The 26552-nt window shown below is 39.6% G+C and overlaps 2 protein-coding genes across 2 annotated transcripts; both read left to right on the top strand.

The window, feature by feature from the left end:
* The first annotated feature begins 4625 nt into the window (after positions 1-4625).
* mov10l1 (Mov10 like RNA helicase 1) lies at positions 4626-19820 on the top strand. The gene is made up of 27 exons (XM_084734066.1): positions 4626-5024; positions 5318-5438; positions 5520-5707; positions 7054-7213; positions 7500-7612; positions 7810-7997; positions 8580-8720; positions 8980-9291; positions 9477-9674; positions 10393-10507; positions 10729-10906; positions 10997-11067; positions 11172-11263; positions 11372-11427; positions 12692-12786; positions 12868-12940; positions 13045-13226; positions 14145-14291; positions 14573-14694; positions 14818-14917; positions 15794-15940; positions 16165-16338; positions 16498-16647; positions 16854-16961; positions 17856-17996; positions 18101-18192; positions 19679-19820. Exons 2-27 carry the CDS (start codon positions 5342-5344, stop codon positions 19704-19706), a joined length of 3468 nt encoding a protein of 1155 aa, XP_084590192.1. The 5' UTR covers positions 4626-5024; positions 5318-5341; the 3' UTR covers positions 19707-19820.
* A 4313-nt stretch (positions 19821-24133) lies between these two features.
* szl (sizzled) lies at positions 24134-25897 on the top strand. Its single transcript, XM_084734375.1, has 4 exons — positions 24134-24512; positions 24667-24833; positions 24961-25053; positions 25174-25897. Exons 1-4 carry the CDS (start codon positions 24232-24234, stop codon positions 25482-25484), a joined length of 852 nt encoding a protein of 283 aa, XP_084590501.1. The 5' UTR covers positions 24134-24231; the 3' UTR covers positions 25485-25897.
* The last annotated feature ends 655 nt before the right edge of the window (positions 25898-26552 follow it).

A 26552-nucleotide genomic window follows, 5' to 3' on the forward strand; every position in this document is an offset into this window, starting at 1 on the left:
GCATTTCATTTGCTAAATATGTGCACAACAAGCACTTAATGGCATGAACACCAGAAAAGGCTTGGAGTCATATAGCCCCTCTGGATTACAACACATTTCAGGAAAAATGCTGGAAGTGACGTGATATAAGTGTCAGAACGGAAACTGTAAGGACAAAACAATAGTGGGATGTTTACACTATGATAAAGAGTATTGAACATATCGTCCTCTTACATAACGGCATATTACTTAACACACTTAACAATAATTTACACTACTCATAAGGACTTGTGTGATCACTGCTAAACAGTTAACATTTTTGTCCTTTTTTTGCAAGATGTTGCAAAAACTTGTCACTAAGGTAACACAAAATGCAACACTTTAGTGCAGATCAAGATGCAGGTTTGAAGATTTTTGCTATCATGAATTACTGCACTACCTTGAATGAAAAAAAAAGTTTTACATATATCACATTGTGGTCTGTGTTTGTGTTTCTTTCAGTTCAGATCTGGATCAACATGCAGATGAAACAACTGCACAGCCTTGGTGGAGTTACGTGCTCTCTGACTGCTCTGGCTGATATAAGATATAGGATCTGCTCTCAAACACCAGCTGCTGTGTTATAGTTTAAAGAAAGTTTGCCTGCAGTTTTGTCGATTTCAATCAAAGAAAAATCAAAGCACTGCAAAGTCTTAAACATGTCTAAAATATGCACTGTGAGAGACATATTAGGTATGTAATGTCATACAGTACAATGTTGTGCGTTCATTCCAGACATACGGCAAACAGACGCCAAAAAATACTGGCTCTGTTTGCCATTACAATGTTCGTACACTTCCCCTGTGTTTTCTATACATTCATCATGCCAAATGAATTCCTGTTTGCATCTGGTTTCCATACTGGGACAGAATGGAGACCAATCTCAGAAGGGATTATCTAATTAATCCCATTTTCTTCATGTGGGCTGTAGTATATACCGCACACCGCTGTAAACACACATTTTGTTTGTTACCTGAACAAACAAAATCTGTGTGACGGATCATTAACCAAAGAAAAAACTTCAGTTTGGAGGTTAATAAGCGATGCCTCTAAAATTATTCAGTTTCTCTTCACTTTTATGGGGATGTATTGTGTATGTGTGGTGTTTATTTAGGCAATATTACATGAGAGGGTGTGCTTTAATGTGATTTTTAGCTTGACAGTGATGCTGTCAGGAGGGAGGCGCTTGTGCATACATTGACTTTTCTTTACTTTAGGGCATTTTATAATGCAGGACCAATATACTCTTGTGCAAAACAAGATTATATGTTGAATGATGTTAAGTTTCAATTTGTAGTAATGACTCTCAAATGACAACGCAGTTTGGAAACTCAAAACATTTAGAATAGATTCATAAGATTTTGTATAATTTCAAATATGCCTGTGAATATTTTATGCTGAAATCCTTGTTTATATTGGACAGGTAATCTTCTTTAAATAAGCACAGGCACCCTGAGAAGATAACCTGCTGTGACAAAACTCTGTCCAACAATCAGATTGTCTTGACTGTCCTGTCGCTTGTGTATTTTAGTCACTAATTACGGAGGGTAAGTCTATGTCCATGCCAAAACTATCTGATTAGGGATGAAATCAGTGTTTCCCGTTGGTCCTCACAATAGCTGGCACACTTTCTGAGTGTTTGTGGTATTTGTTGTCATTAAACAAGGTGAGCAGAGTGTCTAGTTGTAGCAACACAGAGATTAGTATCTGATCTGATTCCTGCCTTGGCCTCATTTGCACCCTGTAGCTAAGGCTGATGTTGTCTGGTGCACAAACAGTGGCAGCACTGCCCTCTTGTGGTCAAAGAAGGGTGATAGCAATTTTTGCAAACATCCTAAATTTATGACAAGATCAACAAAGAGCCTGGTGATCATAGAGTATGACTCTGAGCAGCACCAAGTAAACTGTAAATAGTTCATGTATAAACTAATGTTCATGTGCTGTCTCTTGTCAAAGACTCCCGAGGGCACACGATTTTATATCAGCTAGATAAAAATGCTTTTTAGGAAAATCTATAAATCAACATAACTGGTCAGACATATAGACCATTTCAGTGTTTTTACATGCTTTACTGCTTTTTGCAAATCCATTAACTACAAATCAAACATACCTCACATGACTGCGGAGCATTTTCCAAAGGATTACCTTTTCTTTTCTAAGACATTAGGAATTTCTTTTCCCAGCCTGTCAGACAGAGTGAAAAGAAAGACAGACGTTTGACAGGCAACAAATCACAGTGAACATCATACCTAGTTTAAGTTTTGTTAAAGCTATTGTTGCATGACAGTTAGGGCAGTTACAGAGTATGGGATAATGTACAGTGAGCAGGTCATTATTGCAAAATAAACCCTGACAGGGTGATGCAGGATCCTGATGCAAAGTGGAGGGACTTGAATCAACTTGAAGGATTATCCTGCTTATTACACGGCTACTTAATTTTTTATTAATTTAAAAATAACTTTAGTGATTTAAAAATGTTTTTATTGCTCCTCCAGAGTCTACGATCAGAACCTTTTTTAATTTATTCATTCATTCACTCATTCAATTGTGTCCATAACAGCAGTCAGGTCCTCATAGCAGCAGTCTGTCATACAATGCATTGGTCTGCTACAAAGAAATAACAGACCTTTGAATGCCATAAGTGACCAATCACAATTGAATATTTAACAAAGCAATGCAAATTTGCTGAAATGTCTGTATAAATCACATACGTACGATAAGATAGGATATTTCTACGTGGTTTCCTCCTTTGCCATACTCACATATACAGCATTTTTTTTTTTTTTTTTTTTTTAAGTTATTTTTTGGGGCATTTTTTGCCTTTAATGACAGTGACAGCTGAAGGTATGACAGGAAAGGGGGGTGAAGAGACAGGAGATGACATGCAGCAAATGGACCGCAGGCGGGATTCGAACCGGCGGCCGCTGCAGAGGACTAACAGCCTCAATACATGGTGCGCACGCCCTACCGACTAAGCTATAGGGGCGCCCCACATATACAGCATTTTATTCTGGGAGAAAAAAAATAAACTGATACAGATAACACAAATTTGCAAGTTGTTTATAAATGACTAACTCCCCTGGGTATGTCACTACTGCAAATTAATAGAGACTCCATATGCTGTATATCCATATAGAGAATCCACTGTTAGCTGTTTTGCCTTTACAAAATCTGCTGGATGTCGTGCGGTATGAAATTAATCAGAAACAGCTATCCAGCTCGTGGTTTAGACACATTCGAGCATTAAAGCGCCATCTGTTTACTCACCAACTGCCTCATTCAGCTCTCTCCTCTTGCAAATGGACTGTTTTTTTGTTTTTTGGCGTGTAATGCATCTTTCCACGTCAAGAAGAAGCAGGTGCAACACTTTATTTGGGAGATTTTATACCTGGAAGGAAAACATCTCCTGTACCCTCTCTCAGCAACAAGCCCCCTGTACATTGTCACAGTGCCATCACATTCACACCTGCCAGGTAAAAACTCTGTTCTCTATTGCTTTACTGAATAAATGACAAAATGTAGTGATGAGTCACCGTCAGTCAGCTGATGTGATCTGATGACACGGCGTGAAATGCCTCCCTGACATGATGCTCCTCTCCTTTACACACACACTATCAAAGTCAACAGCACAACACTTTTTATGTCACTCAGCATTATTTCGGTCTAAGATCAAGCCTTGACTCAGCCAGATAGACCTTTTGAATGTGATTGTGTTGCTGCCAAGTTTCATCCCTGCAGCCTCTCTCTTATGTCTTAGTTTTAGAGCCATATTTCACTTTTACAGACTCTTCCTGTGTGCCAGGGGTGTCAAATATACAGGGCTTTTTTTTAGAGTGACTAATATTAATACCAATGGGGCGAGGGATTGTGAACACCCATGGATAAATCATTCCAGTGTCTTAAGTTTGCAAGCTAAGAACTTTGGGAATTTATGTCAAGCAGTGCTGCCAAGGATGCGACATGCAGTATATCAAAGGCTATAACCTTGTCATCTTTTTCTTCTGGCAGCTTTTCTGTAGATGTTAAGAGCTGGATAAATATCAGGGATGTTTGGCATTCATTGTGAAAGTCTCTCTGTTTGTGAAGCTTCATGGTTTTTATGACTGAATGCCATGATATGCAAGCATACTGTCAAAGTACAGCCTCTGACTCTCGTCCTCTGTGATGTCTGTTAGTGTCAGTCAAGATGTACTGTGTGTTTAAGGATCCTGTCCGTTTACTACACATCACATACTTTATATCACTGCCAACGATCTTTCATATATATACTTTTAAGATGTTAGATTTGACTTTCACTGGCTGCAGAGTTAAGATTTAAAAACAGTTCTTGAGTAAATATTGATTATTATTATTATCATTATTTTGAGGCTCTAGGTCATTCTTTTGGTGATCTTTCTAGTTTTTTTAGGTACAACTCGTTATTTTGAGATACTAACTTGTTAATTTGAGATACACATTATTTTGATATTTCTCACTATTTTGAGATACTAAGTTATTATTTTGAGAATCTTTCTAATTATTTTGATATAACGCATTACTTTGGAAACGTTTCTCAATATTTTGAGGCACTTAGTCATTATTTTGACAATCTTTTTTTTTTTTGAGGTACCAACTCGTCATTTTGACATACTAACTAGTTAATTAGAGATATTTAAACATTATTTTGACGTTCCTCACTATTTTGAGACGCTAACTCATTATTCTGAGAAGATGTCTAATTGTTTTGAGATGCTAACTCGTTATTTTGAGAAAGTTTCTCATGACTTACATCCTGTCGTTCCGTCACACTGGCAGAAAAAGGTTTCCATACTGACCTACTAGTTGGTTTGGCGGTGAATTATGGGATGCGCTGCATGGATCTGGTAGGTTCACCAAAGTTCTCGTAGCACCAACAACCTCCCGCGACATCAGTTTGACTCCGCGCTCTCGCACACCGGCGTGCACCTGTGAAGAGCTTCTCATGTGGTCTGAAACAGGAACAGGTGTCGAGCCCAACACGTGAACCGGTCCGTGGTTACTTTAATATTTGTGTTGAAAGCTGAAATTTGCCATTAAGCTCACCTATACTTTGTTTCTTTAATGTGTTCAATTACTTTCGCCTGCACGATGCCACCCCTTAGCTATAGCTGAGGTAACGTTAACTTTTAGCATCATTAGCTAGCTGTGAATATGTAAGATAGCATTTTTCGAGCTAATGTTAAGTCCTGTTTAATTAATTGTTTAGCTAGCTAATATCCAGTGATTGCACCCAAATGACGGTATGTTGATGTTAAAACTTCTGTTTTATTCTGTTTTCTAGCTAGCTGTTAGGTACTTTGCAGACATGCTTACTGCTGTGCGGTGTATGCTGTCTAAGCTGGTCTCTCCATTGTGGAGGGCAGTGGAAATGGATGGAGACGACATTTTCTCCGGCACAGCAGGTAAATGCAACGCTCCCGCAAACTAAATTATAGCTGAGTTATATAACGTTCATCTGCCATATTGTTTCTTTTGCTGGACAGGCATGGAGGATATTCGCCACTTGCTGGGCAGTGTGGTAACCCAGCTGTGCCAGGACTATGGGATGATAGACGATGCAATCTACTTCACAAGTGCAGAGGTTTTGGGAGGGACGCCACTGAAAGAAGGAGACCCGGTGAACTGCATAGCAGTACGAGATGGTGCCCAGGGTGGATGGAAAGCTCTCAGGGTGAGAAACCCTGCTCTCCGTCGATTTGTGAGCCAAATGGGGCTGCCTTCTGATAGCCAGTGATTCAAATCATAAGTGATAGTCAACTTATTCTTCATGTTCTTCCAGTCAGCATTTGTTTATTTTTCCTTTATATGTCTGGATAAAACAGCTAGAAGCTTACAAAAATGCACAGGGATAACATTCCAATAAGGAATCATAAATATAGCTTATTTTTTATAGAATAAGAGACCTTTTGTTTAACCAGAAACAGCTGTATAATTGCTCTTGCCAAACTCCCCACATTCCTTTTGCATCGTTGGCTTCGTTTAGACTTTACAGAAATCTGAATCAAACTCACCAAAAACGTTTTGGTTCATCTTTCAGCTGTTTCAACAATCGCCAACACTGGTTTGGTACAAATAAATCCTTAATCAAGGCATAGAGGAGCGTGCAGCGCAGGTCCACAGGCCAGCTGATTTTTATAACTGAACTTTTGGAAGAGGCGTGCTTTTAATTTCCCTGACTTAATGAAAAACCTCACAGGAATGTAATATGGCGCAAATTGTCAAATATTCATATAGGCTCGCCAAATCTTAGTCAGGGACAGCCCTAAAGGCAAATATTGCTTTCTCCAAAGCAACCATGCTTTTTTATTTTTAACTCAAGTAATTAGTTTGTTTGTTTTATTGTGTGACTTTGGTGATTCACTGGACTCTGACAATAAAACTAAATAAATAATTGATTGAGGCAGTAGTAGTCTAACAATTCCAGTGTTCTGTGAGGTAAAATTACTCTTTTTCAGTCAGGGTGCTTTTGAGAGCAATGACTGGCTTACATTTAGGGCTGCACAACTATTCTAAATATTATAGTAATCGTAATATATCAAAGTGCAATATCCAAATTGCAGAAGCTGCTATTTTTTTTTTTTTTTATAAAGGAAGAACGTGGGGCAGAACAGTGTTATGATGAAATAATGTAGTGTTGCAGGGCTGCCATGGCCTCATCTTCAGATGAAAGAAAACATGTTTGTTTGGGACAGACACCAACAAGAGTAACATATAGCGTACACTTAAACTAACTTTTATTTTTTAGGTTGACTTTTTTAAGTGGCTGGAATACCTTTTGAACTGTCCACAGCAGTGCTTAGCTTCCATGCTTGTTCTCTTCTCTGCTTTTCCAAAGTGGGAGCGGCATCTACTGTAGTTAATACACTGACTATCGATAAGAAAATTGTACAAACCCACTTCAAATGATCCTAACAGTCCCTTTAAGTCAGTTAAGTTGTGTTTTTTGGGTTTGGTGCAATAGGGCATACAGAATTATGATGACTGCTGTCAAACGTGCTATTTAATGCTGTAATTTAGGTGGAGAAGAGTGCAGATGCTTGGGAGGATGGAGGGAGAACCTCCCTGGAAGCTGACAGTATGCAGCTGCGGCCCCTCATTGGCACAGTCACATCGTTTGATGGAGATGGCGGCTACATAAACCAGACCACATACTTCCCACGCCACAGTCTTTCGGAAGGTACCGCCACCCGCTGTACTTTACGCACTAAAACGGCGAGCCTTTTGACCCTATGATGCTTTGCATAAACTTACTCTGTTGCCCATAGTGGTCTATCAGTCTCAGAACTGTCCAGCATTTCTGACTGATTTAACAGCCACATATATTTTTACTGTTGATGTTTGGTTAGCTCTCAAGCTGAGAGTAAATTAGACTGACTCACAAAATTTACTAGCACTTGGCTGAAGTTTGATGTTAACTTTTCTGTCTGTTGGCACACTTGCTTATTTTCTCGCCTTTTTGTTAGGTTATGAGCCAATGAAAGGAGACTGGGTCCAAGCAAAATATTTTATCAGTCCTACCCAGTGGACCACCCAGGCTCATTCTGTGGCCCCTTTACGCTACTGCCGCCTAGACCAGGTAATTGCATCATTGAAAGTTTTTGCTTTACCTACTCATTACAATTTAGTCCTGTTAAGCACTAAATCCTGATGGTGTTTAATACTTAAAAGCTAATTCAGGTCTATCTAATCCAATTTAGACTTATTAAAACCTTGTTTGCTTATAATGACTTCTCTAATGCCTCTCTCCGCCTCTGACTAATCTGTGCTCTCCAGGTGTGTGTGACCAGCGTGCATCAAAACATTGGAGTGGTGGGGGACAGTGTGTTCTTCAGCCTGGACTCTCTGCTGCTGCCTGCCCACTACCAGCCTTTGCCAGGGCACCTGGTCAACGTGGTGATGGTGGAGAGCAGCCAGTCCCTCTACTGTTGGAGGGCCCTGTGTATGGCACCCTGCCATCAAAAGTATCTACCACTGTATTTGGACCTTATATCTTTATAGGGTTGTAATGATTAACGTGTGTTTTGTTTTTGTTTCTTTTTTTAAACTGAGAAATATTTTAAAAATGTGAAAAATGCCAATCACAGCTTCCTGCAAGATGACCCAGAAGCATTCAGTTTACTAATATTTGACAGAGAAGCAAGAAATCTGCCTCTTGCTAAGCTCAGAATTTTTTGGCCATACCTCACAAAATTTCAACAATTAGTTCTTTTTTTTTCCCGGTTTCATTGTGTCAAACTAAATTCCTGTATCAGCTTATATGAATGTTTTACCACTAAGACTTATGTTTCACTGTGATGTGAAAACATCAGATTTTCAAACATTTAGAGAAAGTAAAATTATGCATCCTCTTGTAGTTCAGATATAAAATCCCAGCTGCGCGACTCCTGTGGGCTGATGACAGTGCTGTAGCTGCATCAGTGTTACAGTCCTTTCCATAATGTTGACAGACACTTACAAAATCAAGCTCAAGTGTTAAAATTTTGATTGGCTGATGCAGGCGAGTGATTTGATGGCATTTCTTTTTTGTTATTCTTGTTTTGCAGTGTGAATGTTTCTACTAAACTTCTCCCAGAAGCCGAACTCTTAAGAATTTTGGAAAACAAAGGTGGGGTGGATGTAACAGACTATGGCCAGTTTGGGGATCTGATGATTGGGGAGAAACGGGAGCTGGTGCTCTGGATTCAGTGAGTAACCAAAGAAGAAATAAAATAATTGCAATCTAAACTGAAGCACTAATCACAAAACTCTGTAAATGTATAGTTCTTACGAGTAGCATTGGTCATTGTTCTAGAACAATTTATTTTATCTTTGTAGCCTTCATTAAAAATCTGGCACCATAGGTCTTTGGGTAAGAATTGTTTAAATCACAGAGAAAGTAACAGTACTATGGAATATGTGTTACAGAGAAAAATTCTTATCAATTTCATCTTTCTCTCGAAACAGAAATAAAGGTTCAGATGCCCAGAGACTGAAGTGCTGTGACTTTGCTGGGTGGGATTCAAAAGAACAGTTCACCCTGGTTCATGTCAAAAGGTCCACAGCGCAGAGACAAAAACAACCTTTGCAAGAAAACTGCTCAGAGTCTGAAAAATGCACCGAGCCTTCAGAAAAACAAGTCAGTGACACAAAAGAGGAAGACAAAGAAAATGGAGAGGTGCTGAAGGAGACTGTCAGTTCTGGTGTAAGGAGAGAGGAGAGAGAGGTGGATATTCCCCCAGGGGAGAGGCTGTCTATCGTAATATCCTGTCATGCAAAGTAAGTATTTTTTTTAAAACTCTTGTAGTGGCACTAGTGTAAATAACAGCAGCAGTTGGAGATGATATGGATGAAAAAGATGCCTGTGAGGTTACCCTATATCTGGGCTGGCTGTCTTTCCATATAACATGTTCTGATTCTTGAATTTTGTCTGTACAACTCAATTCCATATGGGATGTTCTCAGGAGCCTTGGAAGCTGTGCTGAACTTCTGCTACTGCACTTCTCCTCTTTCACCATTGGGAGGCGCCTGGAGGTCACAGTGGGCAGTGAAGAGGAGAACCTGCTGCAGCCGTCTGCACCCTACAGTCCCAGTGATGCGCGCCACTTCTCAACAATGCCTAATCATGTGATCACAGTGTCTGCTCCAAAAGACCCACCGAGGTATCAAAACAACTGATTACGTTGCTGTTTGAGGAAGAACAACAAGTTGGAAGTTAATTTCATACCCACCTGATAGCTATTGTAATATCAGACACTTAGCTACAGTAACATGTAATTTAATGATGAATATCTTTACTTTTTGCACGCAAGGAGCTTCCTATTGTCTTTTTGCAGTTGTCAGTATCCCCAAAAAATTAAATTACCCTGTCATTTTCATTTTGCATGTTCTAGATGGATGAATAGTTATTAAATTAATATGCAACACAGCTCCTTTGAATTTGAGATCCAGTATTTTTCTGATCAGGCATCTGACTTGGAGCTGATCAAACTGTTTAGAAATTTTATAACTTTAAAATACGCCACAATTACTTTTACTCTTTCATGTGTCTGTTTCAGGATTATGATTGAATAAAATACTGAAATATTAATGAGAAAAGTTTTGGCATTAATTTTAGGAAAATTAATTTAATTCTGTTATTTTAAAAAACTAACGTAATCAGTAAATTTATTTAAAAATATAATTTTGATTAATTGATTTATCAAAAATAATCGTTATTAAATATCAATGTAATTTTTAGTCTCATCTATGTTGCTGTTTTAAACAAAGTTTTTTAATGGCATAATTTGATGTGTGTGTGCAATTCTACTTTTGTTTCATTTTATAGAAAATTAATTATTTAAGTATTCCCTTGTTTGAGATCGACTTTCCCACCTACAGGCTGACTAAGCGACGGCTGCCAAACTTCCTACGTAACTACCCGGTGCCCCAGGCTCTCAGAGACTGTGTGGAGTCACAGAACGACGTGCTGGTAGCTCAGCCCTGCCTAGGAGAGGTGCGCATGCCCAAAGTCATATAGAATAATGTAATTAAAGTTGCAGATTAAGAGGTGGATTAGGCGAAGTACTTTTAATAATGGAGTACCAACATTCAGATTGCCACAAAATTTGCTCTAGTGGCTGCTGTTCATGTTATCTTCACGTTCCCTGATAGAAAAGGAAACTTGAATCTTTCTTTAGTGATCCACTGATCCACTCCCGGTGTGTCTCTGCTCAGGTACTGTCCCCACTCAACATGCATGCACGGTTCTCGACCCTTCTCTGGCTGGAGGAGCTCGATGCAGAGATGGAACTGAAAGAGTTCACCATCAACGGGGCCCTTCTCAGGAAAGGAGCAGGCTCCCTGCACGTAGAGGTTCCTGGTTTGGCTGAAGGCAGACCCAATCTCAATATAGGTGAGGAGGCCTTAAGTGTCTTTGTTCATCATTGTTGAATTATTACAGATCTGCCTATTGTGAGGTCTTTTGCACAAAATTGCTCTGCAGGTGACAAAATAGTATTGAAGAAACCATGGAGTGATGGTGCGGTAATGGAGTACATTAGTTATGTCACAGAGGTAGGGAGATATTTCATACTGAAGCCTCTTTTATGTTTTTTCATAATCAAACATAAAGGCTATTTGAATTTAGATTTAATCCAGTGCTCTGTTTTGACTCACAGATTCATGATGAGGATGTAACTTTGAGAGTGAACTCAGACTTTCAGCACAACTACCTCGGAGAGCCGCTTGATGTTGAGTTCACCTACAACAGGTTAGAGAAGTGATTGCATTTAAAATTATTCATAAAAACTTAAATATTATACCCGCAAATAATGCATCATAGTTGTAATATGAGTGTTTTGACTGCTTGCATTGACAGACTGACCATGAGACGGTGTCACAATGCACTTGACCAGACGAAGCAGTTTGAGGAAAGTAAGTTGAGGTCTTATTTGAACGTAAAGTCTTTATAGGGTGTGCTTCCTGATATTTTAGACAAGACAGAGAGGACGGATTCTTATTTTCTTTAAAAGTGCTCCGATTGATCGGACACTGACTGTTATCAGCATATATCTGTTGTAAATAGTTTGATCTGTGGTTTCTATAAAGGTCAGTGCAAAATGGGGGTAGAGTTTCTGTTTGGCGAGTAAACTGTTTTTACCATTCTGGCATTTTTGCATCAAAATAGTCATGTAATAAGAAACTATGCTGTGTTGACACAGGCAGACAGGGACGTCTTATTCTCCTTTGTTTTAATGCATGGGCCTACACCTGTCATTACCTTCTTGTTCTTTGACTACAGCATTTTTTGTAATTAGATGCTAAAACATAATATCCCGTTCATTTCCACATAGGCACATTTTCAAAATTCTATTAAAAGACACATCAGATTGTTGGCAGACTCAGCCACATTGTTGTATAACAGGTCCCCAGGTACTTCTGTGATGACTTTTAAATTGTTCTATACTTAATATTGAATGTTGTTAAGAATAGTTAAATAAATAATACTACACATAAGAGGTTTTAAATAGACAGATTGATGCAAGTCAACTGTACCTACTATCACATGCAATATACAGTGCTTTTTGAGGGGTATGATGTGAGACGTTTGCATTCATGAGGATGAAAAATGTTCCATTTCAAACACACTACTAATGAAAAATGTCTCAGTCTCAGCAAACTGTTTAATCTTAAAAAGCTTTCATACACAATTTGTTGCATTACAAAATGCCATGAAATAGCTAGAATTCCCTGACATGTTTTCTTTAAACAAATTTGTAAATTATATTCATAAACTATATCAAATACAATGAATGAAGGTCCTTTATAAATATGTTTTAATAATTATCAAAGTCTAGTAGATCTTTATTTTAGCAGCAAAGTGATACACTATATTGAAAACATCCTTTAGAGGGAGGACACACAATGACACTGCTACAAAATTCGCTCTAGGTGGAGCTGTTTGTACCTTAACTCTTTCATCTTTTTTGTTTTCCATAGAGAGAAAAAGAGAAAATAGAATTGCCTGCAGGGATGAATTTAATATGATTTTAACTCTCCTGCTTGTTTGCATGCTTTGAATAATTTTGACAGCTCAGAATGACACATTCAAGTTTAATAAGTTACAGTAAGCCACTTAATTTTTTAAAGGACTTTTCAGTAAGATTTAAATTGCTCTAATTTTCTCATTGTCATGCAGTTCTGTTCCCCTCCAGAGTGACTGTTCAGACCCCTCAGTGGACAGGAACATGGATAGAGGAGCCAGACGAAAACAAAACAGTGGAGGATAATGAGGTGAAAGAAAGACACAAATAAAATAAAAAGCATTGTTATTGAGTTAAGTTTTTACTAAAGGTAATTGCGTCTGAATACCAGGCTGAAGGCAAGGAAAATGGAAAGGTGTCAACCATTTCCATCGACACAAAGTCAAAGGCCACACAGACTAAAGGTACAGTTATTCAATTTTTTATGTTTTTTTTTTTTTTTTTTTTTACCAGCTTTGCCTGTTCATATCAGATAAGACTGAAAACATTCATGTATAATCACTTCTAGATAGTAGCCTGCCATCCAAACCCATCCCCAGGAAAGGGCACTTTTTCAACCCGGACCTGAACCCTCCTCAGAGGGAGGCAGTGAAGAGGATCCTGGCAGGCGAGTGTCGGCCCAGTCCTTATGTGTTGTTTGGACCGCCAGGCACTGGAAAGACCATCACCCTCATAGAGGCCATCCTACAGGTACACAACCACAAACACTGTAGAACAGGAGTTCTTGCCCTTTTGTAAGTGAAGGCCCACTTCTGATTGTTTAAACCACCTTCCCAAATAAATTAGACTTTCTGCTCAGCATCAGTGCCTACTATTATGGAACCAAAGTGATAGATGCATTTTAATTTGACATTTTTTTAGTTATATGAATTCTTGAGTACATTTAAATGTAAGAATAAACAGCTTTGCAAATTACAAAAAGAAAAAAAGAAAGAAGAAAGATTTTACTTTAATCTCTTTGGCAGTGCCACTCCCTCTGCGGCCCCTAGATGGTGCTCTGAGGTCCACAAGCGGTCTCTGTAAAATATTCTTTTAATCAGGGACTGTGTTTATTACAAGGCTAATTAGCAAATGTTGAAGAAAGCCTTTGAATTAATAACAATTTGAAGCAGTATATCAGTCCCTAACTTTTAATATGCTTTTGTTTTGGCCACATAATTTCTACCAATAGCACCCATGTCACAGTTTAGTCAGTACCCCAGATGTGTCGCCATGTTGGAGGTACTGGGATGTAAATGACAAGATTACATGTTGAATATTCAATTTAAGCCGCTTGTGGGATGTTGAAACCACTGAAAAGTTCAGGAAAACATGTGGAAGCTGCTAAAAAATACAGAGAAGAACTTGTCAGCTGGGGAGGGTGTGATTTTTTGATAAACTAATGTTAAAAGGCAGTGAAGATGGATACATATTGGCTCTGTTGTCTTGGAATGACGTGACATAGGATCTACCTTGTTTCATGTTGTGTGGAAAAGGAAAACTGACACCTATCTGAAAAAACTTAAACTTGCAATAGTTTGAATATTTCAGCATTAGATGTTAATGCCTGACAAGCTTACTTCCATTCTGGTTTGATTGTATGACTTCATAAAGTTTTTCCGCCCACAGGTTTACCACTTCGTGCCCAGTAGTCGACTACTTGTATGTACTCCTTCCAACAGTGCCGCTGACCTCATCTGCATCCGCCTACATAACAGTGGCTTCCTGCATTCTGCAAGTTTGGCCCGTGTCAACGCATCTTGTAGGCAGGACGAGGTACTGCACAGCAAAAGGGAAACTAAATTCACTGTGCTGGGTTTTTTTGGGCAGCAGACACCTAATTTACAGTGTGTATAATCAAAGAGAACATGTGCATTCTCCTGTGTGCAGTTTGCACAGATGCCATTCGCCACTAGGTTGGGTGGACCAGTTGTCAGTAATCCTTTTAAATAATAGATGAGGTTGTTTATAATGTGCTCTGTCTGCATCTACCTTTTAGTACATTGCTTTATCATCTAAAACATACGTGTCATGTTGATATGACTGTTTTTTCTTAGTCCATTCCAGAAGTGCTGAGAGTGTACTCGAGGGCAGGAGAGGACATCCGTCATGCCTCTTTTCACAGGATTGTGGTCAGCACCTGTTCCAGCGCCGGCATGTTCCATAATATAGGACTGCAGTAAGTAAGGCCTTGGCTTTAGTTTAAATGTAGTTTTTGAATGAGCAGCTTTTGTCCTCATGTTGGTCTCCTTTTTGTAACTCAGTTCACTAATTTTAGGTTTATGGATTTGTTTTTCCTCAGACTGGGACATTTTACCCATGTGTTCCTGGATGAAGCCGGCCAGGCAACGGAACCAGAGTCCCTCATCCCCATGAGTCTTGTGTCCGAGAGAGATGGACAGGTTGGTCCAAACACTTGTGTCCTGACTATATTCAGACCCTGAAGTCTGTCTACTCTGATACTTTTTTTAGAAGGACTGGTCATTTACATTTCCCATGTCTGACCTGTAAAGTTAAGAATTTTTTTTAACTGGTTATGAAACTGTCTCAATTTAATATGCGTGATGTTATATGACCTACAAATGAGACCATCCATGAAAAGAGCCTATATAGTTCTTCTTAATGGCTGCCACCGGGTCAGATTCTCTGTGAAATCAGATGAAACAAGCCTGTGTTTACATTTTCCCAGGCAGAGTTACAATGAGTAGTACGCTGGCCAGTTAAAAGGAGGCAGGAGGAGGTTTTTATTTCCATTTTTTTTATTTATTTGTGACATACTTTGTGGTAGCGGTGGTGCAAACAGTACTGCTTTTATCCACAGGGCCCTCCAAAACCAACTGATTTTGAAGGTTCCTTGTATTAGCTTTTAATGTATGAAACAATGCACTTTTTTATACCTCCGTGTCTGTGACTGTGATTTGTTTTTCCTCAGAGTGAGCCATTTTACCAGTTATTTTTCCTGCACTTTATCATTTCACTTTATTGCATTCAGTTTGACTCTTAAATTCCCTCTGATAAAACAGCCTAAGTTAAAACTTCTTATAAGAGTGTCTGTGCTTAACATTAGACACAACCAATGAATAGGCTTATTTATTGATGCTTTTTTTCATATTTATAAATGATTCATATTCGCTTAACTGATTCCTCACTCATTAATTAATATGCTTGATTAATCAGTTAAACAATTCTTCTTATAACAGATAATGAGCCTTGTTTGTTATTGATCACTAGCCTGTGGTGTGTTGATTAATAATGACTTCTTTCCGTTGCCTGCTTAGATAGTTTTGGCTGGAGATCCCTGTCAGTTGGGTCCAGTAGTGAAGTCCAAGCTGGCTACTGCCTTTGGCCTGGGGGTGTCTTTGTTGGAGAGGCTGATGGCCAACCCACTCTACTCCAGACAGGAGTGGGGATACAACCCTAAGCTGGTTGGTGCTCTGCATACAAAATCTAATTTGTTTTTTGCAATTTTAAGATCTTATTTGGAAGCAGCGATCACATGGACTGACTGCACAAATGCTGTTACATGGCACCTGATGCTGTGTGTAGTATATATACTTATTTTTATTGTGAGATCGTTACACTTTCTTTGAAGAGAGCGTTGTTGAAATATGTGTATAATGATAATAAAGCGGCTCTGTTACTACTGCAGGTGACTAAGCTGATCTACAACTACCGCTCTCATGAGGCCTTGCTCATGCTGCCCTCCAAGCTCTTCTACCGGGGCGAACTGTCTTGTAAAGCCCCCAGGCACATCATAGACTCTCTCTGCCAGTGGAAAACACTGCCCAAAAAAGGCTTCCCACTCCTCCTCCATGGAGTCAGGGTGAGTAGTCTTAAGACTTGTGAAGAATTGTTAGAAATGTGGCTGCACTCTTGCAAGTCAGTGTGGAATCCACTAAGATACTGTTTATTGCATACATCTGGGATGTTTTATCCTTGTTATGCTTATTATGTCACTTTATTGCTGATTGCTCTGCCCCAGGGCACAGAGATGAGGGAAGGTAACAGCCCATCATGGTTCAACCCAGTGGAGGCTGTGCAGGTCATGCTCTACTGCTGCCAGCTGGCCAAGAAGCTCTACAACCCTGTGGACGCCTCTGACATTGGCATCATTGCCCCCTACAGGAAACAAGTAAGAATGCACAGTTTATCAGTGAAACTTTTTTTTTGTCCTTTTTAAAGTTTAGTCTACTATTAAAGCTTTGCACACTTAACTGCATGAATGATCACGTCATTTCATATTCAATTCCAAAGTAGCTTAAATGGCTTCTGAATGTTTAAATAGCTTTGCAGACTATCGTCAGCCAATAATGACCTTGTTTTCTAATTTGTCTCTAGTGTGAGAAGATTCGAGTGCTGCTGGGTAAGGTGGGCCTGTCTGATATCAAAGTGGGCTCTGTGGAGGAGTTTCAAGGGCAAGAGTTCCTGGTCATCATCTTGTCTACGGTAGGCAGAAACAGAATTTGTGTAACAGAAGTTAGAACCATCAGAATGTGTTTTCCTCCAAATAAGATGTCCATAGTTTGATTTTTTTTAAATGGCTCCTGCTTTGTCTAAGTGCATAATTCTGTACAGCCATTCTTTGTATTTTATTAGACATCAAAATTACATCTAATTAGATGTAATTTAATCTAAAGATGTTGGAACTCTAAAATGTGTTTTTGTATTACCTCACTCAAACGTATGGTGATTGATTTTGTATCCATCATTTGCCTTAATCACAGCTTGCATTCTGAAGCATTTGCAGTATGTGAGAAATTATCTTACTGTAGCTTTCTTCTAGAGCGTCAGAGTATATTGTGATGTTTCAGTATGATTTGTCGGTCTGCTCTTTCCCTCTTCTTATTGTACAAAAGATTTTAAATGGGGCTGGGGTCTGGTGGCTGCGGAAGTAAAGACAGACAACACAGCAGTCTTTACCTGTTTGTTGACCTTTTACTGCCAATTGATGCGTGAACAAGATGTTCACATACATTAAAATTTCATCCAAGGATTTTTACAGAGGTATTTTTACACATGTATTGGGATCACTTCTAAATAATTCATGAATGGTTGGTATCAACATCAGCTGAGCCAACTAAAAAATAAAACATCAACAGCATTTGTTGTTTTGCAAGATGGCAACTAATGTTTGGATCTGATGAGTCTGATGAGGTGAATTCTTGGTAGACTGCGGTATCATCTTCTGAAAAAGCAGCATGCTTTGCACCACAAAACATACGTAAAATACTTAAAAGCTACCATTTTCAGTCTGTGGAGCACAAGCATCCATTCTAACCTTCCCAAGGTTTATTCCCTATTTCGAGGATTAGTCAGTTATTTTATTCTCTTACAATTTAGGTGCGCTCGAACGAATCAGTAGAGAGTGATGATTTGCAGAGTGCACTCGGCTTTCTGTCCAACCCCAAACGCTTCAACGTGGCCGTCACTCGTCCCAAAGCCCTGCTCGTAATTGTTGGAAACCCCCACATTCTCATAAGGGTGAGTAACAAAACAATTTATTTGATCCTAGACTTTATAAAATGTGTATTTTTGTTGATACTGGTGTGTTATACATCCAGCCTGATGCCTTGACTTTTTCCCAGGATCCATGCTTCAGGGCTCTGCTGCACTACTGTTTCATCAACGGGGCATATCTGGGCTGCGACCCCCCTCCCTCGCTAAGAGACTGTCAGATGTACGTAAGCCACTGACCATCCATCATGTAGTCTTTATTTATTATGGATTTATACACTTACTAGGTACACCTGTGCAATCTAATGCAACCAAATACAACTGTTCTGCCATAATGTCTTCTTTTATCATGTCTGCAATGCTCAGGTTTATTGATACTTGTCATAGAGTTGTTCATTGTCACTGTTAGTGATGATGATGTACTGAATAGTGTTATATTCAAAGATGTTTCTAATATTCTGCCCCCTAATAAATGGACAGAACTTTAGACAACACCACAATATAACGAAGTCCAATACATCAGCAAATTTAACTGTGACCTCAGTAATAAAGATACATGAATTTATGCTTTTCTGATGATGTCACCAGAAACTTGACATTATACTTTGTGCGTAGAACTTATGGCAAACAGACCTGTTGTACTGAATTGCAGTAGTATATTTAATAAAGTGGCCACTGGGTGTATGATTCTCATTCTACAGATCTAATCTTGCCATAATATCAGGTTAAAGTATGGCTCAGCCTTATTGCCAAACTAGTGTTTTGTACTGTTTGCTGCCAATTCTGTACTTTAGATACACATAATCAAAGCTGGACAAAAAAAACCCCACCAACATCTGGATTTTGTCTTCAGTGAGAAAGGGTACAATTTGCATTCACTCCTGGGTCAAATGACTCTGCAGTAGTCTCGGGTATTTATCAGCTCCAGGTCTGATAGGCAATGTAGGCTTGTTGTCTCCGTGGTAACTTCTGTGAATCTTTTGCTCCCTTTTCATACGTGTTGCTTCACTTAGTTTGACTTGGTACGTCAACACAAGCAAAGCAGAGTTTGGCCCCATTTGAAGGTATGCATTTACTGATGAAGCGCTCATCTGTAGTCGAGCTGCTGTAAAATGGTGGATAAGCATTATATTTGCTCCACAATAATTCCCTCCTTATTTTGTTATCTAAAACCTCTTTTATCATGTAGCAGCAAAATCGGGAAACAGTGGATTTTCATCAGCAGTAACTTAACTCCTATCCAGCTGGAAGCAAACATGAAACGGTAAAATAAAGCAGATGACTACGAGAACAGTGACGCAGGAAATAAACTTAACTTCAGACTACAGAGTCATGTAGAAGCTACAAAAGTACTGCACACAGAGACTTTTAAATAAACTTTCTCTCCGCTCTCTTGCACAGAGAGATGAGTTGTGAATCGGCTTCCGGCACACATTAGAAAAATCAGCAGAAAGGCAAACTCACTGGCAATGAGAATAGTAATATTGTCTATTTTTAGCTGCATTTAATATGGTTTTACACCGACATAAGCGTGTATGTGCAGGTTTTTTTTTTGTTTGTTTTAAGTGAAAACTCAGTGTATAAAAAAATAGGTAACACCACATATGCCAATTGCAAATATATTTACGTTATGGTAAAATTTAATTTGCTTCTTTTAATCCATTTCTGGCCAATAATGAATCCATCTCTCTCCCTTTCTTCTCCCACAGTGTTGCAGAGGAGCAGAGGAGTGCATAAGAGGTCGATGTAATCATGGATGGTGTACCTCAGCCTTATGACGTTCTAAGTTTTTTTTCTGTCAGTTCCACTCTGGGGTAGAAATAAAGATGACGTTTGTGTATGCTGCAGTTATTTCTGTGTCTTGTGATTATTAAGCTAATGTGCTCGACTGTGCATAAGATTTTCTATTGAACTGTCACAGATTATGGGTAAATTATTTTGAATTGCGTCATTGCAGCTCTATAGTTCATCTGCCAAGCCTGCACAATAATACCACTACAACAATGGTCTGATCTTTAGCAAGTGCTTTTCTATAAGCTTTTTGTTGAAAACAACATAATAAAAGTTCAAACCTTGTCTTGTAATGTTGAGTGCGTTACCCTGGTTTAGCATACTGAGTCGATCTGCAGATGTCTGTAGTTTCCGGGGGCAAGTTGTCTGCTCGCCTCGGCGTGGCAGCGTCTGCCCACAAGGCCCGGAGACTGGATGTGACAATTGAGTGCTACTGACAGTCTGCATGGGGACTGTCAGTCCTACTGGAGCCCAGCAGGATGGAGAAGGAGGGGGGGGCGGGGGAGTAGGGGAAGAGAAAAGAGTCAAATGGGGGCTCAATCTCTTAAGTTAATGAGTGTCTTATGTGCAGGGAGGAGACAGCTTTTATCTGAGTTAACTGTGTTGCCAGGGAGGCCAGCTCAGACACCCAGTCCCCCCTCCTTTCCTTCCCAAACGCGCCTCTGTCTTTGATGTATGTCTCAGGTGTTTGTTCTGCTGTCTTAATGTACCAATGTAGACTGCTGTGGAGGGAAAAATTGAATTTCTATTATGCAACTCAAATGGTTTTGGACAATCACTTCATGTTCAATTCTCTTTTGTAGCTGGATATTAGAGCAAGGAGACAAGTAAATGACAAGGTCCTCTGAAGTCATGTTTAAAGTTAGTCTGTCGATGCTACTTGTCATGAGTTATGGGCTCATAGAAAAGTTTAAATAGCCCTTTCAATTAAGTTTTACTTTAATGTAGAATTAATACACGTGAAACAGACATTCTCCCCACATCCCAGTTAAATTACAATGGTGTGCTGTGGTAACAAGGGTTGTTTCATTAGTTACTGTCTACAAACAAGCACGAAGATATTTGTCTCTAGATGATGGATGACGGCACCACTTTCATTCTTGTCGCTCTACTTTTCAGTTTATGAGGAAATATTTCACAAAATTAAGATGTAGCACATGGAATAACGGATTATTTTAGGGTGGATTCTTCCCATATTAAGCACAGGTCCCAATGTCAAGTTTTGTAAAACAAATTCAGCAGTAATGAATCCAACAAACTAAGTTGCAAAAGTACAGAAATAAAAATTGTAGTTTTGTTTTCATTGTGTAAAAACAGACAGTATGATTGTAAATGTGACACATTTGGCTCTAGATGAGATTAATAGATAATTTGAGCTGAATTATGTGCACAAAGGTTCCTAAATCTGTTTTGCACTGGTGGAAAGAACAGAAAAGCATTGTTTAGGTTCAGTGTATAGCAAGATAGTTGACTTTTAAAAGGTAACTGTTTACTTGTGTTTGAAGAGTTTCATATGCCTTTTTGAAACACTAATACTACCTTGGCCAGGTCGTCTGCTGAAGGCATGTCCCCAACCACTGAAAGCTCATACTCAAATTCATTTCTTAAAATGGCAGTTTATTATATAACATTTTATTTTTAGGTGGATTTCCCCTTTAAGTACAGGTGTTGGTGCAACTCCCGGTAGTTTTAGAATTTCAGAAGAAGTAAAGCTACTACAAGGAATTTTCGCATTTTATTAGTTTTGTTAATTTTTTTTTTTTTTTTTTACAAGTAACTATATAGATACAGCTGATCCTGTGGATGGTCTCGTTAACTTATGTAGTTCATATAGAGGCATCATTGTTAAATTGACAGTTTAATAACTGGTTATAAACTCGGTAGCTTTAATGTCTCATTAGAATGGGCAAAAAATGGCAGTGACAGTGTTGTGATTGTAGGGAATTTGATGTGGGGATTTTGCCAGTGTGCATCAAGTGAATATTTTGACTTTGAGACTGCAGAAATAAGTATAGCTCAGTTATGTTTTGATGCAGTGTACAGTGAGATATAATTATTTGATGTATACTAGAGGATAATTGTTGACTTTGGGTTGGGGATTTATATATTTTTCTTTAAGTGATGTTCTCTTGACTTTTAAAAGTCATGTACTACATTTGCTAGATTGTCTTCTGGATGAGTGTTTGACAGACAGGTGCCCGAACGTTCAGCTCATACTCAAATCACCTTCTCATTAACTGAAGCAGGGGCAGGCAACACATTAACAAGACAGACACAGTGTCTACAGGGCAGCCATTAGGCCCAACAACAGACCCCTGCTGGGCTCCTGGCAGGGGGAGCTTGTTAAATGTGTGGACCTATTGTTCTCCCAAATTGGTCTGTGACTCTAATTGCCCAGTTAGTCCCCTCTTACGGGCTGTACTCGTCTACCCGAACTGGAACCAGCCTCCACTCATCTGATCAGGCTGTAAAAGCTGGCTAAGCTGGGGCCGATGGAGGCTCTGGCTTGGCTGCGAGAGCGTAGTCCTTGCTGCAGACAGTGCTGGAATACAGGCACAGAAAAGCGGGAGTAGGGCCAATCAGAATTGGCTTTGCTTTGGCATGCCTGAAGCCACAATGACCATGGCAGGCTGGGTGGGATAGAGACCTCCGATTCATGAGGGAAAGTCCTCAGAAGGCCCACAGGCATCAGCCCCCCAGATACACATCTAAATCTGGAGACAGACGACATCCAAACAAATACGATGATGCTGTAATGTATTTCTATTGTTACATTAAGAGGCTCAAATACATCAGACAGAGAGAATGAGACAAATTAACACTCATGTCTGTGCTCCTAGTCTGCATCTCAGAGCAAGATCTCTGGTGTCTTGATGGGATGTTGGGACGTTATGACTGAGTGTGTCTGTGTCTGGCTGACAGCAGATGTTGCATGTTGCTCTGGTTATATACCAGCCAAATTCTTTTTCTTTACTTTATTTCTCATGCAGATTGAGACATCAAATTGACATTTGTATATTTATTACATGAATATAAACTAAGAAAATGGACAATTTCTCTATGCACTGAAATTAATGACTCTTACAATAAAATGTACAGCTTTTTGTATTGCTTTTTAGGTTTTGTAAACTATTCAAGGAGACTTTTTTGTTGAGAGAAATTGATTTTCCTGTCATGGTTTTAATGTGCATGTAGCACTAGCCTCAGGTAGGCAGCTGGAAACAGACAGGTTACTGCATGGAAGTATCATGGTTTTAAAGTTGTTTTCATGTATTAAAATGCACAAAATGAATGCTGTTAATGAACTACTTGATTACTATAAGTGATTTATTTAAGCAGTATACTTCTGTTAGACTTCTGTGATAAATTGTCTTTAAATAGATGTTTTTTCAGTGCAGATCCTCATCAAATCTTGCCTGAAGGAATTGTACAGTGTGTACATGTCCTTAGGAAAGGAAAAGTATCTGCAGCATCACTGAAATTGCATGAAGTCCTTCACTGTGTAACACTGATCATGGTGTTATTATGTGACTGCCACGTACAGTAGCTGATGATGTAAAAATGTTGCTGCTTATGCATCAAACGGATAAGCAAAAGAGGTAGGCTAATAGCATTTTGCGTGTGGATCTGAGTTTATGTTATTGGCACATCAAAGCTAGGTGAGCCAGAAGAGACTCCGCTTTGCTAATGAGAACTGAAGGCTTTGCAGATGAAACCCTCCAATTAGGAAGCAGGGACACATGAAAGAGACTAGCAATATGAAGGAGACCGTCTGTCTGTCTCCAAAAACCTCAGATTTCTTTCAGCTGAGAATCAGTTTGTAACGCTCAGCAAAGCCTCTTTATGGGATTTGGTTGTTTTTACATATCAGCAAGAAAGTGGCAGTTTGTGTTTCGCTTAGCGTGTGCTCAGAGCAGATATGAGGAGTGGACAAAATAACAAACACATCGTTCACTTTTGAGGTAACCTAATGAGTGCTGCAAAATGCTGTAAAGATTGTGTGCAAGTAGCAGTATTTGTCAGCCATATATTGAACACAAAGAGTTTGTTTTAAAGTTTTCCATGAGGTGTTCACATTGTTTTTCTACCCTCTGGACCTCCTGGACTTATAAAAGCAAATGAAGCAGATTCAACCTTCTGTGACTGGACTTCACTCAGTGAAAGCAAAGTTGTTATTGCCCATTGTCCCCCCATTCTCCCTAATCCCCCTTACACACCTCCCTCCTTCTGCTTACAGCCCCCTCTCTGTCTGCAGTCATCACAAAACAAGCCGTTGTCTCCAAACACATCGTCTCTGCGTCTTTGATAGGTAGTTGATAACAGACTTACAGACTGATGGGGCTGGCTGACCTTGCTGTATATAAAGCAAGCAGCTGCAGCTAGAGAGTCATTCAAAGACAGCAGAGTCTTCTGACAACAACCGACCTCATCGATCTACCTTGTGGACTCTGGATTTTGCTAAAACTTCACTATGGCCGTGTTCCTCACCGTTGCTTTCCTGGCTGTGGCATGTCCTGCAATGGCATTTGACATGGGTCAGTCCACCCGTTGCGTTGCTATTCCCAACCAAATGAAGGTCTGCAAAGATGTTGGATACTCCGAGATGCGGCTGCCCAACTTCTTGGGCCACAGCAACCTGGAAGGCGAGGTGGTGCCACGTTCAGAGGACTGGAGGCCCCTGCTGCAGACAGGCTGCCACCCTCAAGCTCAGGCCTTCCTCTGCTCCCTCATCGCCCCCATCTGCCTTGACAAGTAAGTAGATTTTTGCTTTCTTGTTCTTTTTACTGCCTTTGTTTATTTTATATGAGCATTCTCTACAAAAAAAAATAATTTGTTTTGAACCCGGCTGTTATCATTATTGCAGTAATGTGTTCCTTCTTTAACATTTTGTCTTTCTTTTCTTCAGTTTCATCCAGCCGTGCCGTAGTCTCTGTGTAGCAGTGAGGGACAGCTGTGCCCCCGTGCTTGCCTGCCAGGGTCACCCATGGCCAGAGGCACTTGATTGTGACCGCTTTCCTGCTGAGGAAGACATGTGTCTCACTCCCCACGCAAAATTTAGCCACGTTGCCAAAGGTATGCATGGACGACAAACCAATCATTATAACTCTGTTTTACTTCAAGCGCTTGCTCCTTTAGATTTCCTATAATTGCTGTATATGCCCTACAGTTTTATTAAATTGTGTTTTATTTGTTATCACAGACTTGCCCAAACCTGCCTGCCAAAATTGTCCCTCTGTGGAAGAGGCTCCTGCACTGAAAACAGTCCTGGATGCTTTTTGTCAGCATGATTTTGGTAAGTTTAACAATTCTGTCATTAAGCAATGGTTTGTTGTATCCTGTTCGGGCACATTTTTCTCCCAGTTGTGTTTAATTTTCCAAACCAGACGATGAACTTTTTTCCTCTTATCCACAGCTGTGACTGCCAAACTCCATCGTCGTCGCATACCAACAGGAGAGCCAGAATTTGAGGTTGAGGGCCGGGTTGAGTTTGTCCGCCAGGGACCTCTGCTGCCTTATGACACCCAGCACCTTCTCCAGCAGTGGCTGCTCATCAACATTCGATGTGCCAACGCCCTTGTGCGCCCCGGGCGGTCACAGCTTTACGTGCTGACTGGTTCTGTGCAGCCTGATGGCACACTTGCTCTCACTCGTGTCTTCCCTTGGCACAAAAAAGACACAAATATCGCAGTGGCCACTCGCAAGTGGAAGCACCACAGATGTTGAACAGACTCATACTTACATGTAAAAACTGGAGCTCTGAATCTGTGTTTGAGGTGTATAATCATATCGCAGTATTCTTATGATTCCACACCTAAAATACACATGAATTTTGAGATGGAGAGCTTCTTGGCATTGGGTGTTTGTAAGAATTTGTAAAGAAAGCTGACTGGAAATGGATAGAAGACGAAAGCTGGACTCAGACATCAACACACTTTGCCTCCCTCAGCAGCTCCCTACCTCATCCCTGCTCTGACAGCACACAGTAATAGAATGCACTCAAACTTGTACATAATATTAATAAATGTAAATTGATGGTAGATTATATTTTCTATGACAGTCGTGTATTTATGACATCTTTTTATGTGCATGTTATGTGGAAAAGGATGACAATAAAATATTTGTTCTGTGAAAACATACTTGTTGAGTATTTGTAATATTTAACTTTAATAGTTTTGTTGTTTAACCCTTTATAGTCCCTTCTTTGGTTCCATTTACCACCTATTTTTTTCTGTGTGTAGAGCAAAGGCCAAGAGTCATGAATAGATCTCCTCTGTTGCCCTCTTGCTTATCACACATTTCACCACAAGGTGGCACACTTAAGGAGAAGCAGAGCACCGGATTGCTATTGTGCTGCCATGCCTCTTTTCATTCAAAGTATTGAAATGGGTATAAAATAATCTAAATAAACAAAACCTGCATGAAATCATTTCATGTTGATTTTCTGACATTCTAATCTTGTGCTTTGCATTTACAAATTAGTCATGCCGTAGTGTATAAAGTGGCTCTGGATAAGGTAAAACTGTTCAGAATGACTCATGACTGTACTCGCTGTCGACAGCCTGTAGAATTGACCAGACTGTAGCACTAATGAGAAGATAAATCACTCACTTTACATTTGAATAGCCTAATTTTCACTGCCAGGCTGAACAGCTCTAGCCAGGGTTTTTGTACAATGGGCTCATTCTGTACTGTTTTCTGATACCATTCATTTCTACATTGTCTTGAAAGTTTAAAATAAATGCTGAATGTTTTGTATTGATTTGGCTATTGTTAGTCACCCTGAGTAGACTA

Source organism: Lutjanus erythropterus, chromosome 13 (genome assembly GCF_056507025.1).
Source record: "Lutjanus erythropterus isolate fLutEry1 chromosome 13, fLutEry1.hap2, whole genome shotgun sequence".
NCBI lineage: Eukaryota > Metazoa > Chordata > Actinopteri > Lutjaniformes > Lutjanidae > Lutjanus > Lutjanus erythropterus.